This window comes from Barbus barbus, assembly GCF_936440315.1.
Source record: "Barbus barbus genome assembly, chromosome: 46".
Classification (NCBI taxonomy): domain Eukaryota; kingdom Metazoa; phylum Chordata; class Actinopteri; order Cypriniformes; family Cyprinidae; genus Barbus; species Barbus barbus.
The window spans coordinates 23,819,929-23,840,451 of NC_136724.1; the positions used below are offsets into that span (position 1 = coordinate 23,819,929).

At 36.1% G+C, this 20,523-nt stretch overlaps 1 protein-coding gene across 1 annotated transcript; it reads right to left on the reverse strand.

The window, feature by feature from the left end:
- Positions 1-237: 237 nt before the first annotated feature.
- LOC306864792 (solute carrier family 22 member 17-like) lies at positions 238-16,443 on the reverse strand. The gene is made up of 10 exons (XM_079409024.1): positions 16,122-16,443; positions 12,778-13,388; positions 9,501-9,604; positions 9,273-9,427; positions 7,901-8,066; positions 6,368-6,483; positions 6,113-6,221; positions 5,154-5,377; positions 3,899-4,010; positions 238-1,776 (listed from the first exon to the last, which is right to left on the reverse strand). Exons 2-10 carry the CDS (start codon positions 13,228-13,230, stop codon positions 1,500-1,502), a joined length of 1,716 nt encoding a protein of 571 aa, XP_079265150.1. The 5' UTR covers positions 13,231-13,388; positions 16,122-16,443; the 3' UTR covers positions 238-1,499.
- Between the last annotated feature and the right edge of the window lie 4,080 nt (positions 16,444-20,523).

Sequence of the window (20,523 nt, forward strand, 5' to 3'; positions counted from 1 at the left end):
TGCAGGACAAACATAGACTGATCTTTTGACCATTATAGAATCAGGAGCTGCTGTCCAGAGAGTTTTTACGGTGAATCACTGGCCTCGTCTCATGAGCTCACCTACAAAAACTGAAGAGCCAGAAATACACAAACCAGCAAAATACTGATGGACCAGAGGTACAACAGAGCATTCAACACCAATGTCTAAATGCATTCAGCTTTAGACTTCCAAAGAACATATTCACTTCTAATCACTGTGATTTTACCAGATTTTATTGTAATTAAACTTGGTTAAAGATTTATTAATAATTACAGCATTATTTAGTAAGTGTTGTGCAATCATCAGATTTATTACTATTATCCTTTATTATTCAAGTAGCAGTAGTAATAATAATAATTAAAATTATTACTAACAATTCAGAACTATTAAGTGCATTTTAAAGAATCTAACACAGAGGCGTTTACAAGAGAAAGCTACATAACTCGTGTTTCCAATGTTCCTTATTTCAGTAATCAGACAAAATGGAGAGAAAGACATCAGACACAAAATAAATCCTGACTGTCAACATTCAAATGAACCTGTGCGTTCCTTCCCTCGTACTCTTCAGCCTCGATCTTCAAGGTAAGTTACAGAGAAATAAGGGACGCTATGAGCAGTGCGATTTCAATAAGCCTCATTAAAGGAATATTACAGGTTTATTGCAACTTAAGCTGTCAAATTATATCACAAAATTGTCTCAGTTTGTACAAAACAGGGTAAGTGTGCACAGTAAAGCACTTACAATGGATGATGCACTAGAGGGTTTAAAAGCAGAGATATGAAGGATGTATTGTTTTTATAGCACAAATTCTGTTATGTTGTTTCTACACCTGGTTGTTTAATAGAGACGGCTCAACATAAAATCTGGAGTAACTGACAACACGTCCCAGCTTCTGCACATACAACTTAAGTTGCATTCCTATTATATTCCTTTAACAAGGAGTGATGTGTAACATACAATAATAAGTGTTTCTAGTATCATGCCTCAGTCCAATCAGAATGCACATAAATAATCCTCTACGCTTCTCGCCCGATGCGTCGATCAGTCCTGCAGCGATCCTCTTGGCATGCCATTCTTAGCAGCAATGAATTAAAATAGTAAGAGAACCAATTCCATCCTTCTTCCATCTGGAGTGAGAACTTAAGCCTGTTTTATTAAGGGATGAATATATATATCAAAATGACCTCTGTCATTTTGAGCCCTTATCTCATATTGGTCTAATATATTACTAATAAGTCACCGAATGCTACATGGGTCAGACAATGTTTAATTAAAAGTGTATGCCCTTGTTTATGCCACTGTGCACTGACTTGTGTACTCTCTGGACACGCTTCGGTACCCTTCACCCCTCACACTTCATGACGGAGTCCATGTGCCACGACTCCACCGACACGTGTTGGGAATGACTACAAATACAGGATTATTAGGACAGGACTCCGAGGTCAGTCCCTCAGTATTTGCAGTTGAAGAGTGAAGGCTAGGTCTCTGGGTTGGGTGTAGCCAGAAGAGGAACGTTATCCCTTCGTCTTCGGACCAGTGGAGGACGGCGGTACTGTTCTCCATCCGCAAGCGTCTGTGGAAGGGGTTTGCGTTTGCTCTCCGGGAGAAGCAGGATGGAGAGAACCGCCAGCAGGGCCAGAGACGAGTAGACCACATGATGCAGAAAGTAGCCGTAATGATTACGCAGATTCATGAGAGGAGAACTGAGGCGGCCCACGCAACCCAAAGCCATGACCGCTCCCACACCACTTCCTCTGTGGACACAAGAATGGAACATTAAAACCACCACTTTCATGGTGTGTTTCTATGGAATCTACTGTCTCAATGGAAATAATACCCAACTACTGGTTGAAGAAAAGTGGAAGCAAGATGGAACTTTTTAAGTTGCCTTCGAGTGATATTTGAGTTATCGTAAATATTATTTTCCCAGTTGGAAATTGGACATTAATGGCCTCTCAAGTTGGGAAAACTCAATCTTGGTACCTGAGTTTCAGAGTTTGGCAAGCCATAAACTTTTGGTTTTGGGAGTCCCCAACAACAGGTTGACATGCATGCAATATCATGTTTTCTTATAATATGCATTTATTTTGACCTTATTTGCCCAATGACTCCCAAACGATTCGTTCAACTAGTCATTTTTCCAAACCCCTCCTTTGCATGACGCTAATCTGCTGTGATTGGTTGGTTTCATTTAAAGCAGTGTTTGTGAGCTTTTAACGATCCTAGTGGTAAAGAATGAATTAGCATTTTCATTCAGACCAATGCGAAAATCATGTTTTCCCAGGTCTGCGCACGCAAAAAATGGGTGGGCAATATGCTAATGTTTCATGTTGATGTCAACATGAAACAGCTTGGGATGCATTTTAAAAGCGACTCATTTCAATGATTCAGAGTCGACTCTTTTTTTTTTGAGAGACAATAACTTTATACACGGTGCACTTTCAGATTTAAAACTTTGCAGGATGTTTTCATTCACTTAGAGCTGTGTTAAAGCTCATCTTCAAAAATCCGTAATAGAGGCACTTTAAGTTTTATTAATTTTTTCCCACATCTTCATTGCTTTCTTGTTCCCTTACAGTATATGTATGTTCATAAATAACCATTTGAAGAATATTGAGCAACACTTTACTTAAGACCATTATGTATAATGCATTATAAAGGGTTATTAAAGTATTAAATTATAATGCATTATAAGTATTCATAATGTGCATTGTAATACATTATATCTTGTCATAAATAATTATAACCAAATTTAAAATGCATAGTGTAACAATAAATTGACAAGTGTTATAATGAGCGTTACAAGGCATAATTAATGCATTAAAACTACTTTTATAATGGATTATACATAAAGGCTTTAAGTAAAGTGTTACCAAATAATGTAGTTATTTTACACTGTGAAAACAACATTTATTTGACCGAAATTCCAATATTTATATGGTTGTCAACAGATGGGATGCTACATTTTTTTAAATCCATCTTCAGTGCATTTTGGCTTTAATAAGATTTCTCCAAGAAACAGGCAAAAATGCACCTGGTTTCCTCCATGATTACTATTTTGTTCCAACAACAAAGCACTTCAACATGACAAACTCATAATTACAACTTCAGAAGTAGGACATTTCCAATAACAAGTAAAGGCAGCATTAGTGGCATCTCCCAACATTACAATTAAGCATTATAATTACACGATCAAACTATAGTTTGGGGACCAATTCTCACTATTAACTAACTATTCTCTACAACGTCTGCCTAAATAAACTCCTAATTTGCTGCTTATTAATAATAGTTGTTAAATTTGGGTATGGAGTAGGATTAAGGATCTAAAATATTAAAGAATAAGACATTAATATGTGCTTTATAAGTACTTACAAACAGCCAATATGCATGCTAATAAGCAACTACATAATAGTGAGAATTGGTCCCTAAAGTGTTACCAATTAAATATTATAAGATTTACAACACAACATTACAGGCATTATATTTATGCATCTGGTAAACGCTTTTATCCAGTGCTTTCAGGATTTACAGTTTATTACTTCATACATTCTCTAGGAATCAAACCCATGACCTTGCTGTTTTTTAGCGTCATGCTCTGTCGGCTACAGTAAAACTCTTAATAAGTGAACAACTGGTGCAAACTCTTCCCTCCGTTTCATCCCAGGAGAAATACTCTTGGCGGAAAGCCAGCACAACACAGAAGAGATGCATAAATTACATCCCTAACCGGCTCTCTGGAGTCCAGCAGGGATCATGCTGCTTTCTTGACTCTCTCATTGTCCATACATTACATGCATTCTGCTGCTTCAGGAGCTAAAATAACCGTGAGGTTCTGACGGTGCGCTAGTAACCAGCCCCGTGGGAGCGTGTGTTTACCTGATGACGGTGGGCATGACTTCAGCGGTGAACAGAATGGAGAGGGAGGCGGCCGCTTGGGACGAGAACAGGCCCATTATAGAGAACACAGTCATGGCTGACTCGCTCAGATCTGCAGGGACACATTCATCTAAGTATTAGACTTTAGAAAGCCAAATGCCTGAAAGAATTACCTGGACAATGTTTGAAACTTGTATTGCAAGCACTTCTCATGTTATTGCATCCTAATGCTATGCTATATGATATGACTCTTTACTTTATTCCACATTTTAAGCGTCTGCTAAAAGAAAACCTGCCAAGTATATGTCCAGATCATATTCCACTTATAAAATATAAAGCAAAAATAAGTGTGTGTGTGTCAAAAAAACAGTCTTAAGTCGCTGGGGTATATTTGTAGCAATAGCCAAAAATACATTGTTTAGGTCAAAATTATCTATTTTGTAGATAATTTTGTGTGTATTTGATACACACAAAATATATTACCATAAATATATTAAAACTGTACTGTAAATATATTCAAACTTAGTGTTTGATTAGTAATATGCATTGATAAGAACTTCATTTGAACAACTTTAAAGGAGATTTTCTCAATATTTAGATTTTTTTGCTCCCTCAGATTCCAGATTTTCAAATAGTTGTATCTCAGCCAAATATTGTCCTATCATAACAAACCATACATCAATGGAAAGCTTATTTATTACTTAATTATTCAGATTTCAGATGATGTATAAATCTTAATTTTGAAAAATTGACCCTTATGACTGGTTTTGTGATCCAGGGTTAAATACACACACACAATATATATATATATTTTAGTGCATAAAAGAGTCTATTTTTAGACTTTGTTTGCACTGTGAAATTATTTTCAACAATTAAATGCGTTTACAACATCTAAGAAAAAAAAATAGAATTGGGTAGTAGTATTTGTTTTAAATGTATGCAGTTTATTATTATTGTTTGTTTGTTTGTTTGTTTTTTAATCATTGTGTCCTGGATTATTTTTTATAAATGTAGAACTGTGATGAATGGGATTTATGTTTATTTTATTCTTTGCAGTAATGAGAATTTGAGGTGAAAAGTGATCTCACTGCAATCTTAGAAGTCTCAAAAATATTTTCTTTATTATGAAAGAACATTTAAAATAACTAAAAATAAACATTTAAATGTATAAAAAATGCTTAAAAAACACTTTGCTTCTTTGTTTTGATTTTAGGGTAAAATATCACCAAAAAAATCCTGAGCAAAAAACACTTACAGTCCATGAGTCCGAGCAGGATTAGGGAGGCCAGTCCGGTCAAGGTCATGGCTAGAAGAAGAATTCCACGACGACCACACCTGTCCACCGTTGCCCAGAGCAACAGCCAGGCCCCGCCCCCTGCACAGACAGACAGCAGGTACGTCCAATAGAAGCTGGGGGTGAATCCTCTGACGTCACCTCTGAAGGAGCTGTAGCAGTGACTGATGCCATGAGAGATGAACCTGAACACAAGACAAGAGTCACCGAGAATACACTTCACCATACCATAAACCAATGCTATGCAAGACCAGCCACCTAATAATCAAACAAGACCGAAATGTAGGAATAAATTAGTGCTGTTAAATGATTAATCGCATCCAAAATAAACCTTTTTGTTTATATAATGTCTGTACTGTGTATATTTGTTATGTATATATAAAGACACATATAGAGCATATGTTTTGAAAATATATGCATGCATGTGTATTTATATATATATATACACACACACACTGTATATATAAACGATTAATCATTTGACAGCACTAGAATAAATGCAAAAATAAATGTAAAATGTTGAAATAAATAAATCTGGCAATATTTAAATAAAGTAATACATGCTTGTGGTAATAAATAAATATATGCATACATTAATAAATGAATGTATAAATAAATATACAATTAAAAATAAGTATATAAAAATTTTTAAAGAAAACAATCAGTGAAGGGGGAAAAATTAAAATTAATTTAGGACAAAATTATATTTAAAAAAAAATATTTTAGTTTTAGTAAGTCATTAATTCCTTTATTTTCTTATTACATGTATAATTTTTATTAATTTCTGCCGGTTGGATCCTCCATATTTCTCCATTGTCAAATATGACATTCAATTAATAATTTTTGCTATTTTGATGTTATTTTGCAAGAGCAACATCCAACACTTGGGTACCGACTCTAACATCTAAAACTTGACTTACGAAGTGAATCCCAACACACACAGGTTTTTCCAGATGTTTCTGCTGTGCAGCAGTTCTGGGAAAGACAGATGAGGACGTCCAGGAGACGAGGACACCTCCGTGTCCAACTCTACATCAGACAAGAATGCACAGTTTGTTCCTTGAGAACTGAACTAATATTAGAAGAAAACCTCAAGCAGAACCTGTGTTTGCCTTCCAGAACGAATCTGGAAACATTTTCCAGCGTCAACAAGAGCAAGATATTTTTAAACTGACCCGAGAAGCTGTCATCATCTCTCTGCCGCTCGCTCCGTTCACTGAAGGAATTCATGTCTCCTGTTCTCTCGGAGAGCAGAAGCCAGCGCGGCGATTCGGGAAACACTCCCGGGATCCTGAAGACAAACAAACGCATCGTTAAATGCCAGCTAAAAGAGCAGCTTCATGCATTAATAGGATAATCTGCTCAACAAAGAGCACAACTGGGAGAAGCGACACCGTCTGGTAGTCACAGAAACGAAGATGATTCATCATTACTAACGAGCGCTAATGTGCGCTGGCTGCACTCAAAGCTCTGAAGCTTCACAGGGATTTCAGATCAATATTTCTGAATGATGCTGAAGGAGCAGTCGCTTTGCATTTAGGCTGATGAAGTGTTGAAAAGCCTCCTGTTCCCAGCTGCTACAGTGTTTAATAACACAAGAGATATTATCCACTGCACTGAAGGCCTGGCCTACAGGAAACCGTGTTTACGTAACATTATGCATCAAATGAATCACCTGCAAATGTGTTTTTCAGAAAGCAGCTCATGGAACTGGTTTCGGGTCGCAGAAAGGTCACTTCCATTACCAGGTCAGTACTTTCTTACGTTCTTACATTATAACTCTCTAACATCAAGTGTTTATCACTTGCAAACTTTTGGTTTGGATTTCTGTGATGATCTGAATATTGTTTTGTGATTGGTTTTCATGTACCTTGAACAGTAGAGCATGACAAAGCATATGTTGATTAAAAACCCTGAATGCCGTTTAAGTCGCTTTGCATAAAAACATCAGCCAAATGCATAAATGTAGAAATATACATTTTCACACTTTTTAGGACCAATTTTGGAAAACACTGTTTTTGATTATTTGAGGGGGAAAAAATTTAAAATATTATCATGTATATATATATTACATTTGATATATTTTATGCTGATATATTATTATTGTAGTATTTATTATTTTAGCATATTATAGTATTAGTATTTTTTATTTAAATTGTATTTATATTTTAATGTAATTGAATTTTTATTATAATATTTTCTATTATACTAATATATTTTTTTATTTGTTTTTATTAAATTTTATTTTGGTTTTAGTTATTTTCAAATGAGAAATTGTGCCTTGGCAGCCATATTTGTATTTATTTATTTTTCAGTTGACGTTTATTTTATTTTTTTACAGTAATAATTTTTATTGGTTTTAATTTTAGTTTTAGTTAACTAGATGCAGTTAGCATCTATACAAAGTTAGATGCTAACTGCATTTCATTAGCTCTGTACTTGTACTCTGCATAAATGACAATAAAGTTGAATCTAATCTAATCTAATCTAATCTAATAACCCTGATATACAATTAAATATTGGTTTAAAAGGGTCAGTGTAATTTTTTATGCTTTGACACAATCTGCATGGTATAAAGTGCTCTAGAAACTAAGGTGACTTGACCATCTGCCTCAAACTTTCTAACAGGTTCACCACTAATATCAAGTGACATCAAGTACACAAACCAAAACCACAGGATCAATAGATGTCATTCATTACGGACTTACCCGTAGCACAGGAACAAGGACAGAGGAGCTGCTCCGGTTCCCAACAGGCCCCTCCAGGAGCCGCAGCCGAGGGCCACGGCCAGCAGCAGGAGCTCGCCCGCAAACACGGTCAGACCGGACATCATCGTCACCAGCAGCCGCAGCGACGGGTCACACAGTTCCAGACCTGCAGCCAAACAGCTTCAGAGGTCACTGATGCTTGAGGACAGTGATGTGTGTACTTCTGTGGTTCTAGATACACGGTCAAAGGATTCTGTGGATGCTTAAAATATCAACTACACTGCAATATATGATCTTCCTCAGTATTTTGGGGCTGTATTCCAGTTCATTAACTTAACAAAATGACATGAGAAATTTTGAAAAAAAGTTATCAAAATTAAGGCAAGACACCTAGATGTATAGGGTAAAAACTAACTAATAGATATACTTACATTATTGATTGCATGATTACATTACATTAAGAAATGCAAACAATTTTCTGAAACTCTGTTTAAATATGCAAATGAGGGATTATATAAAGTAAATACACTATTTTGCATAAATTTCGAAGTCAGTTTCATAATTCTTCTTTGAACATATTAGAGCTAAAGGTTTTACAGAGAGGAATTAGGATTTCTTTTGTTATCACTCCACAAATCAGAAAATACTGTCAGCAGACAGAAAAAGAAGAAAACAAATTCCAACAAGGTTTTAGGAATAACTTTTGAACAACTTTAAAGGAGATTTTCTCAATATTTAGATTTTTTTGCTCCCTCAGATTCCAGATTTTCATACATCAGTGGAAAGATTATTTATTCAGCTTTCAGCTGATCTATAAATCTCAGTTTCCAAAAATTGACACTTAAGACTGGTTTTGTGGTCCAGGGTCACACATATATATATATATATATATATATATTTTAAAATATAAGATTTTATATAAGAAAATAAGATTTTGCATCTCAAGTATTGCTAACACTTTATTTTGAAGGTCACTTTTGAACATTCTGTTGACAATAAGTAATGCTGCATCTACATGTCAACTAACTCTCATTAGAGTATTAGTAGACTGTCTGCTTCATATCTGCTAACTCTTTAATGTGATGATCTCTCAAAAACATAAGTAACTTTGCAAGCACATCTCAAATTGTCCTAGCCCTACCAGTCTAATACTCTACTAACACTAATAAGAAATAGCAGATATGTAGGTGCAGCGTCAACAGAATGCATTGAAGTGACCATCAAAATAAAGTGAAACCAATGTAGCTTGATTTAATAATGTTTCGATATTTATACTGTAAACAAAACCAATGCTGAGTGAGATCATTTCTTGCAGCGTAACAACAAACAAGCTCTGATGTTTATCACTTGAGTGTGTGTGCGTTTGACTTACGTGTGACATACAGCGTGAGGAAGACTCCGGCGCTCGCCGCGGCCAGACAGAAGCGCATGGTGATGAAGACGGGCGGTGAGGGCGACACACACACCAGCACCCCAAACACCACCGCCAGCATCAGAGACACCAGCAGAGACTTCTGCCTGCCCAGCCTGAACACACACAACAAGCCAATAAACACTGGAACGACCGAACAAACAACAAACCCAAGAGACGGTCACTCACCGGTCAGCCGTGTAGCCCAAACCCAGACAGCCTGTCAGCGTCCCCAGAATGAAGCACACCTCCTCCACTGGAACCAGCCAGTACCGCGAACACACCAGATCCCACTGGGGACAACAGGAAGCCAGGACACAACAGACAGGAAGTCAGATGTTGTTTGGTAGCAGTGGCATGCAAACACAATTGGTGATTTTAAAAGACTTCCTGTTCATAAGAAAGAACGCTGTGAACTCTGAAGACTCGCGAGTTTGTGTTTTCTTCCAAACAGACTTCAGCTTCACTTCAAGATTACAGAAGTTATATGTCAGAGCTTCAATATCTGACATTAACTAAAACCATTAAAATGTTTTCTTGTTTATTGAAATAAATCTGCAATAAAATATAAATATTAATCTTAAATCTTAAGTGTTGCCTTGGCAACTAAATGAAGAAAGCTGAAATATTAAAATGACTAAACTGAAATAAAAATATATTCAAAATCGCGATTAATCGCATGCAAAATAAAAGTTTTTGTTTACATAATATATGTGTGTGTATTGTATATATTTATTATGTATATATAAATACACACACATACAGCATATATTTTGAAAATATTTACATTAATTTATATCATATATAAATATATTTAATATATAAACGTAACATTTTTCTTAAATATATGCATGCATGTGTGTGTATTTATATATACATAATAAATATGCACAGTACACAAACATATATTATGTAAACAACTTTTATTTTGGAATAATTATTTTTGAATTAAATTAAAAATGATTGCATGTATAAAAGTTCATTCAAAACTTTTATATACAAATATATAAACTAAAATATAAATACTACATTAAAAACTTTGCTTTGGCAACTAAATGAAATAAGTTTAAGTTCAAACACATAGGCCTGGTTTCACAGACAGGGCTTAGACTAAGACAGAATTAGGCCATAGATCAATTAGGACATAAGTCATTTTTATAAACATATTTAGAAAAAAAAACATTACCGGGGTGCATTTTGAGACAAAACAAAGGCACTGATATATTTTAAGAGCAGTCAGTGCAAGTTTATTTCAGCTGAAACAGCTCAGAATTACATTTTAGTCTAGGACTAGTCTTAAGCCTTGTCTCTGAGACCGGGGGTATAATATAAATATACACAGACATGTAGAAATACAGAAATATATATATATATATATAAAACTACAATCTAAAATTAAAAACTAAAAATATAAGTTAATTCAAAATTATAATTGCTATAATAGTATATTAAAAAAAAAAAAAAAAAAAAATAACCACATCATTCTAAAATTCAATATGAATGAGTCAGATGTCATGTGACCGAACAGCTGCATCAGGACACAAGCACATGGAACACAAAAGAGTTAGTCAGCTGAAATGTGACCGAACCAGTTGTACTGTACACATGACTAGTCTTCAGCCCACACTAACCACAACAGCGTCAACAAATGAGAGCACCAACTAACTTTAGCTCCGTCCCAGTTTTGCATCAAATACAAATGTATGTAATTAATACTCAAGAACACATTAGCTGAACATTTCTTAGAATTTATAGAGTTAGAGTTCAGATGAACTTCAGACGTGTTTAGTCGTGAGAGGAGGAATCTGATGAATGCAGACCGGACACAGAGCTTGACAGACATGACCTGAAACGCGTCACGCTCACACGAACACAATAATGCAACAAGCCATGCATCTATTTCAAGCAAATCTGAGACTGACTCCCCATGATAAGCAACAAGACATTCTGACAGTCACTTTCTATTTCTGCAGCATTGCACTGAAACCTCACATTTAACATCAAAAAGCATTAACAGCAAAAAATTACGTTATATCATTTTTTGCCAAATTACTTGATGTTGCTTAAAATACGATGACAGCAGGAGCAAATGAAATATGCTGTGACATTCATAATAATTCATTCATGTCCATGGAGTTTTTATGATATAATAAAAGACAAATATTGTATGATTATTGCATTTTTCTCTAGCAGTCCCTGAATAACCACTTTTTTCTGTATTAGTTTCATTTAGTTCACACAAAATATGGAGTCAAATCCATATTATCAACTAAAATTAAAAATATAAAAAATTGTTAATTGGAAAAAACATTAAACGTTTATTCTAAATGTTTATATATTTATTTATTTTATATATGTATATATATATATATTAGTGCTGTCAATCGATTTAAACATTTTTTTCACATTTTTCTCAAATTAATCGCGATTAATCCCTCCTAACATTAAAGTTTTTAAATATACTTTTATATTGTAATAATGTCACATTCAATCTTCAAATGTACAAACAACATAAAGACAGTATATTTTTAATATTTCTTTAATGGCATCTTTTTTATGATTGAAGGTCAGCATCACTGATATCAATACTACTGATGTCTCTATAAAATAGTTTTTTCCCCTGAATATTTAACCATTGACTGCAGCCATTCAGCATTATAGTATAACTGAGAGCTATCAATTCTAACATTTATTAGACTTGACTTCTAATTTAAGTGAACTTAAAACAATCTTCACATGAACCCATTATAATAAATGACGTATTTACCTACCTGTGCCCTTCAGCAGAAATATACAGAAAATGAATAGTTACCAAACACTGAACTCTAAATTAAATATATGAACCCCTTGAAGCTATAAAAGTTATTGATTTCCTCTTTTTTCTTTTGTTTGGCGCGGAGGCGAGATTAGAGCGCACGTTTGATGTGGTCATAAAGACGTTCTACATCTAAATAAACGCAATCCTTTTCAAGAAAAAAAAGTGACAGAAGCAGCAGTTGTGAATGGGGTGGCCAATCCTAGCCCCGCCCCTGCGTTAATTGCGTTAAAAAAAATGTACGTGTTAATCTGAAAAAATTAATTGCATGCATTAACATGCTAATTTTGACACCACTATATATATATATATATATATATAAATAAACAAACAATTTTATTTCAGTAAGTTGTGAAGACAATATTTTCTAATTTTATGTTTATTTACTAAAATTACTCAAGTGGAAACAAAAAATATAAAAGTAAAAGCTAAGAACAGGAAAAAAAAATTATTAAAAAAAAACAACAAATGACTAAAATTAAATAAAATTAAATAAACACCAATAAAATTAAGTTAAAATTCTAAGAACAAATTCAATTAGGCTAAATTAGTTGTAATGAAATTAAAATTATAATAATAAATATATTATTTGGATTGTCCCAATAGTTTAGGCAATATAGTGTACTTATTAGTTCAAAAGTGTCGGCCCACCTCTGTGACGATATTATTGGTCAGGCCTTCGGTGACGTTGTAGTCATATCCAGCTTCACAGTCCTTCACACACGACTGCGTGCCGTTGACGAACATGTGCTTGCACTGGCCCAGATCTCCGTCTCCTTTCTCGGTCCTCACGGAGGCGCCGGTCACCTGAGGAGTGGGCGAGGCTCGTGGAAGACTACAGCAGAAGGGCGGGGCCAGGGTCAGGAGCGGGTCAGAGGACAGCAGGAATGCCAGGAAGAGGTTGGGCAGAATGGAGAGAGCGATGAGGAGCCGCTGCTTCTTACGGCCCAGAGCCAGAATCATGACCTCTCCGGTGGGCGGCAGCGAGGGCGGCAGTGGGAGCGAGGACGGGGCGGGAGAGGAGAGCGTGGGGGAGGACGGGAGCGAGGGAGGAGGAGGAGGACACGGGGACGGGGAGGCCAGCGGGGATGGGGGTGACGTCATGGTTTGGACAGAAGCTGCGCCACACAGACCAGAGCCTTACAGAGACGCTGCTGCTGCAGACACAGGTGAAGAGAGAGAGAGAGAAAGATAGACGGCTGTCTGTGTCTCTCCCTCTCTCTCTTCCTCTGCTCACCTCGAGACAGACGAGCAGAAATAACCTGCAGGATACAAGTGTACATCAAATCAGATAGATAGATATGATGATGCATAACAAACGATAGATAGATATGATAGCTATATATAACAGATAGACAGATCGATAGACAGACAGGAAGCCATAGATATGATATATACCAAACGATAGATATGATAGCTATATAAAACAGATAGATAGATAGATAGATAGATAGATAGATAGATAGATAGATAGATAGATAGATAGATAGATAGATAGATATGTATAACAAACGATAGATATGATAGCTATATAAAACAGATAGATAGATAGATAGATAGATAGATAGATAGATAGATAGATAGATAGATAGATAGATAGATAGATATGTATAACAAACGATAGATATGATAGCTATATAAAACAGATAGATATAGATATGATGTATAACAAACAATAGATATGATAGCTATATATAACAGATATAAATAGATAGACAGACATAGATATGATGTATAACAAACGATAGATAGATAGATATGATAGTTATAAAGAACAGACAGATAGATAGACTGACCAAAATTATAAACGCAACACTTTTGTTTTTGCCCCCATTTTTCATGAGCTGAACTCAAAGATCTAAGACTTTTTCTATGTAAACAAAAGGCCTATTTCTCTTAAATATTGTTCACAAATCTGTCTAAATCTGTGTTAGTGAGCACTTCTCCTTTGCCCAGATAATCCATCCACCTCACAGGTGTGCCTTAGGCTGGCCACAATAAAAGGCCACTCTAAAATGTGCAGTTTTATCACACAGCACAATGCTACAGATGTCGCACGTTTTGAGGGAGCGTACAATTGGCATGCTGTCTGCAGGAATGTCCACCAGAGCTGTTGCCCGTGAATTGAATGTTCATATCTCTACCATAAGCCATCTCCACGTTTGCTGATGACCACACCAGACCAGGATCTCCACATCCAGCATCTTTACCTCCAAGATCGTCTGAGACCAGCCACCCGGACAGCTGCTGCAACAATCGGTTTGCATAACCAAAGAATTTCTGCACAAACTGTCAGAAACCATCTCAGGGAAGCTCATCTGCATGCTCGCCGTCCTCATCGGGGTCTCGACCTGACTACAGTTTGTCGTCGTAACCGACTTCAGTGGGCAAATGCTCACATTCAATGGCGTCTGGCACTTTGGAGATGTGTTCTCTTCACGGATGAATCCCGGTTTTCACTGTACAGGGTAGATGGCAGACAGCGTGTATGGCGTCGTGTGGGTGAGCGGTTGGCTGATGTCAGCGTTGTGGATTGAGTGGCCCATGGTGGCGGTGCGGTTATGGTATGGGCAGGCATATGTTATGGACAACGAACACAGGTGCATTTTATTGATGGCATTTCGAATGCACAGAGATACTGTGACGAGATCCCGAGGCCCATTGTTGTGCCATTCATCCACGACCATCACCTCATGTTGCAGCATGATAATGCACGGCCCCATGTTGCAAGGATCTGTACACAATTCCTGGAAGCTGAAAACATCCCAGTTCTTGCATGACCAGCATACTCACCAGACATGTCACCCATTGAGCATGTTTGGGATGCTCTGGATCGGCGTATACGACAGCGTGTTCCAGTTCCTGTTAATATCCAGCAACTTTGCACAGCCATTGAAGAGGAGTGGACCAACATTCCACAATCAACAATCTAATCAACTCTATGCGAAGGAGATGTGTTGCACTGCGTGAGGCAAATGGTGGTCACACCAGATACTGACTGGTTTTCGGACCCCCCAATACAGTAAAACTGCACATTTTAGAGTGGCCTTTTATTGTGGTCAGCCTAAGGCACACCTGTGCAATAATCATGCTGTCTAATCAGCATCTTGATATGCCACACCTGTGAGGTGGATGGATTATCTGGGCAAAGGAGAAGTGCTCACTAACACAGATTTAGACAGATTTGTGAACAATATTTGAGAGAAATAGGCCTTTTGTGTACAGAGAAAAAGTCTTAGATCTTTGAGTTCAGCTCATGAAAAATGGGGGCAAAAACAAAAGTGTTGCATTTATAATTTTGGTCAGTCTATATAGACAGGGAGCCATACATATGATATATAACAAGATAGATAGATAGATAGATAGATAGATAGATAGATAGATAGATAGATAGATAGATAGATAGAGTCAGATGATAGATAGATAGATAGATAGATAGATAGATAGATAGATAGATAGATAGATAGATAGATAGATAGATAGATAGATAGATAGATAGATAGATAGATAGATAGATAGATAGATAGTATAACAACAGATAGATAGACAGATAGATATTACAGGTAAATATAACAAATGATAGAGATAGATAGTATAACGATGGATTGATAGACAGACAGATAGATATACAGTATATAACAATAGAGAGATAGCTAGAGACATAATTGGTATATATATAGGAGAGTAAGAGATTTCAACTTCAGATGAAAGAATCACATGAAAGAGAGAAATTAAAGAATAAAGGTCAAAAGTGATGAAAGAGTAAAGAGGAGTGAAATGAAGGAATGAATAGAATGGAAGAAATGGAGGAATGCGAGTGTTATGTAAGTGGAATTATAGAGAGACGAAAAGAATTATGGAAACCATATGCATTAAAGAAACCAAAGAATATAAACACGAATATGATTATGTAAATGAGCGGGTCTTCTGAAAATCATTCATAAGCCCTGATATTAAAATGACTTTATTTCTAAAACCTGAATCTGGATCTTTACCTGCTACTGAGCCTCTGACCGCATCAGCTGAACTCCAGCACATCCACACTGAAGATGATGGTGGTCTGCGCGAGTCTGATGTGGTTCTGAAGTGGTTCGACTCGTTCAGTCCAGCGCAGTGAACGTCTCTCCGCAGAAACAAAAGCTCGTCGCTTCACTGCGGCTGATCTGAAGCGTTATATTCGCCGCGCGGAACACCAAACAAACGCGTTAAATGATGATAAATAAAGCCTTGGATGCCGCTGCTCCAGAGATGAAGGCCATGGACTGAAGCAGATCCCCGGCTCCGAGACGCGGACAGGGCGGAAAAACTGGCACGACTGGCGGCGAGTTTCGGAAACAATCGGGAACTTTCGGACAGCATCGGCAAAAGACTTCAGCACAGCCACACGAGGGAGCCAATTATCAAATACAAATGATTTACTGTACTGCATACTATGCACTGTAGTATAGTATAGTGCATAGTATGCAGAACAGTAGTATCAGTATATCGCATGCAGTACAGACTATACACTATATATATTGCTTACTATTAAAAATAGTACATTATGAGAATATCGATGGAGGCAGTATGAAATCTGCACAGTATGTGAATTTATTGTATGCATGATGAAATGCATGAATGACCTACAACGCTTGTCGAAAAAGAAGTATACAACAAGGAACTCCTGTACAAATCCAGTTTTGTGCAAAAATGTGTTCATGTCAGTGTAAATTCAAGTCAAGTGCATTGCATTGTGGGATACAGCATCTCACACAGTGTGCTCTGGATGCCACTGCACATGCTGAATCATAATAGGTCATCTGGGTATTGTATAAATATATATTAAAATACTGTACACACAGGATTGCATACATTTTATTTTATGAAGCACAAATATTCAATGTCTCAATTAATACAAGCTCATAAAACAAATACAAATGTTAAATATTTTTAGATGAAGTATAGCATGTCACACTGTTTTATATCATCATATACATGATTGTAATGTCATGCTATTCTGCCACTACTATCTGATGTCATTATATTTTGTAAGTGTAACCTTTGCAACTGTCTGTCTTGAATGTCCCCATATATATAGAAAAGTTATATATTACATAATGAAAAGCGATGTGTTTTTGTTTTTAAATTGAGCCTATAATTTATTTGCTTACATGTATCATGATAGCACCATGCTATTCTATGAGGTACCATAGCACTACCATCTGATGCCAAACTATTATGTTGTAAAGGTAAACTTTGCAAATTGCAATATATTATATATTTGGAAATTTGAGGTGTGTGTGTGTACATACACACAGTATATATATATTAGTGCTTTCAAACGATTAATCGCATCCAAAATAAAAGTTTGTTTAGATAATGTGTATACTGTGTATATTTATTATGTATATATTATGTATTTATTATGTATACACACACATGCATGTATATATTTAAGAAAAAAATATTATTTGTATTTTAAATATATTTATATATAATATAAATTATATGGATATAAATATATACATGTAAATATTTTCAAAATAGATACTGTATGTGTGGATATTTATATATACATAATAAATATACACAGAACACACATATTATCCAAACAAAAACTTTTATTTTGGATGCGATTAATCGTTTGACAGCACTACATACATACACGTACAATTATATAATTGTATTATATTCAATTATATTTTATATCTGGTGCCATATGCATTTTGTTTGTTATATAGACTGACCAAAATTATAAACGCAACACTTTTGTTTTTGCCCCCATTTTTCATGAGCTGAACTCAAAGATCTAAGACTTTTTCTATGTAAACAAAAGGCCTATTTCTCTCAAATATTGTTCACAAATCTGTCTAAATCTGTGTTAGTGAGCACTTCTCCTTTACCAAGATAATTCATCCACCTCACAGGTGTGGCATATCAAGATGCTGATTAGACAGCATGATTATTGCACAGGTGTGCCTTAGGCTGGCCACAATAAAAGGCCACTCTAAAATGTGCAGTTTTACTGTATTGGGGGGGGGGGGTCCAAAAACCAGTCAGTATCTGGTGTGACCACCATTTTCCTCACGCAGTGCAACACATCTCCTTCGCATAGAGTTGAACTGGGATGTTTTCAGCTTCCAGGAATTGTGTACAGATCCTTGCAACATGGGGCCGTGCATTATCATGCTGCAACATGAGGTGATGATCGTGGATAAATGGCACAACAATGGGCCTCAGGATCTCGTCACTGTATCTCTGTGCATTCAAAATGCCATCAATAAAATGCACCTGTGTTCGTTGTCCATAACATACGCCTGCCCATACCATAACCCCACCGCCACCATGGGCCACTCGATCCACAACGTTGACATCAGCAAATGTGGAGATGGCTTATGGTAGACAAATGAACCTTCAGTTCACGGGCAACAGCTCTGGTGGACATTCCTGCAGTCAGCATGCCAATTGCACGCTCCCTCAAAACTTGTGACATCTGTGGCATTGTGCTGTGTGATAAAACTGCACATTTTAGAGTGGCCTTTTATTGTGGCCAGCCTAAGGCACACCTGTGCAATAATCACGCTGTCTAATCAGCATCTTGATATGCCACACCTGTGAGGTGGATGGTTTATCTCGGCAAAGGAGAGGTGCTCACTAACACAGATTTAGACAGATTTGTGAACAATATTTGAGAGAAATAGGCCTTGTGTGTACATAGAAAAAGTCTTAGATCTTTGAGTTCAGCTCATGAAAAATGGGGGCAAAAACAAAAAAGTGTTGCGTTTATAATTTTGGTCAGTGTATTATATTATATGTTACATCATTATGTTATATCACTTTATTTTATTAAAAGTTATACATTAATTTAAAATAAAATTTTAGGCCTACAATTAAATATTAATGTATTTTAATATCATGAAATGTTATATTTCAGTTTCAAATACAACTCTTTTTGATATTCCATCTGACTATGGTTCAGGGCGATCAGGTGTTGAGTGTGGATCTGTTCTCTTGTGCTGTGTTGAGTAACAGAGCCTCAGTTGAAACACACTCTTTCCTAACCCTGTGGCCAGATTTCAGGTCTGGGACCGCAGATTGCCCCACCGCCACACGGAATCCAGTTACAACACACAAACATCAACAGTTGTGTGAATTAATGAACGTCAGGGTTTGCTCTAGTGGACGTGTAGCGCAGGTTCAGTGTTATCAGCTGCAGTCATCTGCAGCCCTAACTAGATAACTCAGCCAGCAGGCGAGATAAAGCCGTGTCCTCTGCCTGCAGTGGAAGCCACAGGAAGACCGAACAGCCCTGTGCAATGATGCTATCACTATCACCGCCCCACAATGGTGTTGAAATCTCACCCGTCCCACTGCCACCCGGCCTGAGCTCTTCCACGCAAACGCCCAAGTCATCGCGTCCGTTTGAAGAGAGGAAAGATGACATTCTGCTATTGTGTTGTGCAAGTAACAATCAATGCAGATCACCCGAATTAACCCCAATAAATCACATTAACTATTTCAGTGGAGGTAAATCACCACGATTGTTTGATTTAGTATCATTTGAGGACTGCATAAAGTCATTCATTCACATTCTGATTCTGACATTTCCTTGGATAGTTTGTATAAACAGAAAAATCTGACTGCATATTAGTTTTGAAATCATGCAAGTGCTAGTTATCACTCGGGGCTAGTTGTCACAGGGTCTTTATTTCAGTAACTGGAAGATCTTGAGTCAAAGGTTCAAAAGTTCAATTGCACAAATCTGTTTTATTTAGCAGTGGTTTGGTATGTTGGTTTAAAAGACCAGATGCAATCGGTCATTATTTCTGAATGATGTGCTTTAAAGTAAAATTAAAATGTTTTTGAACACAATAGAACCACACGGTCAAAGAGAGCAAACTATAAACTGAAGGTAGATTTTACGGCTCAGCTGTGATGTCTAGACAAGAAATTTCTAGTTTACAATTTTTAACTAAAATATAATATTTGACAAATATTATATCAAACTGTATGGCTTCTCAGCAAAATGTTAAGTAAAACATAAAAAAAATGAATATCTGAAGCAACAGAATAATATGTATAAAATAATATAAATATAGAAATATAATTTGCTCAAAGAAATTGTAATTAAATTATATAAAATTACAAATACAAACATTTTTGGGGGCAATGTGTTTTATATGTTGCTGTAATTTTATAAAATTCATTCCAATGTCTTTTGGCAATTTAATTATATTTTTGATACACAGTATTTGTGTGTAATTCATTCATGTTTGTTGCTTCAAATAATCAGATACATTCTCCTGAGAAGTTATACAGGATCCGTTTTAAATATAGATATACAGACATTTTTTTTTTTTTGTCTATAAAAATGGACTTCCAAAGAATTACTGAAAAGCACAAAAATTACCACGAGTT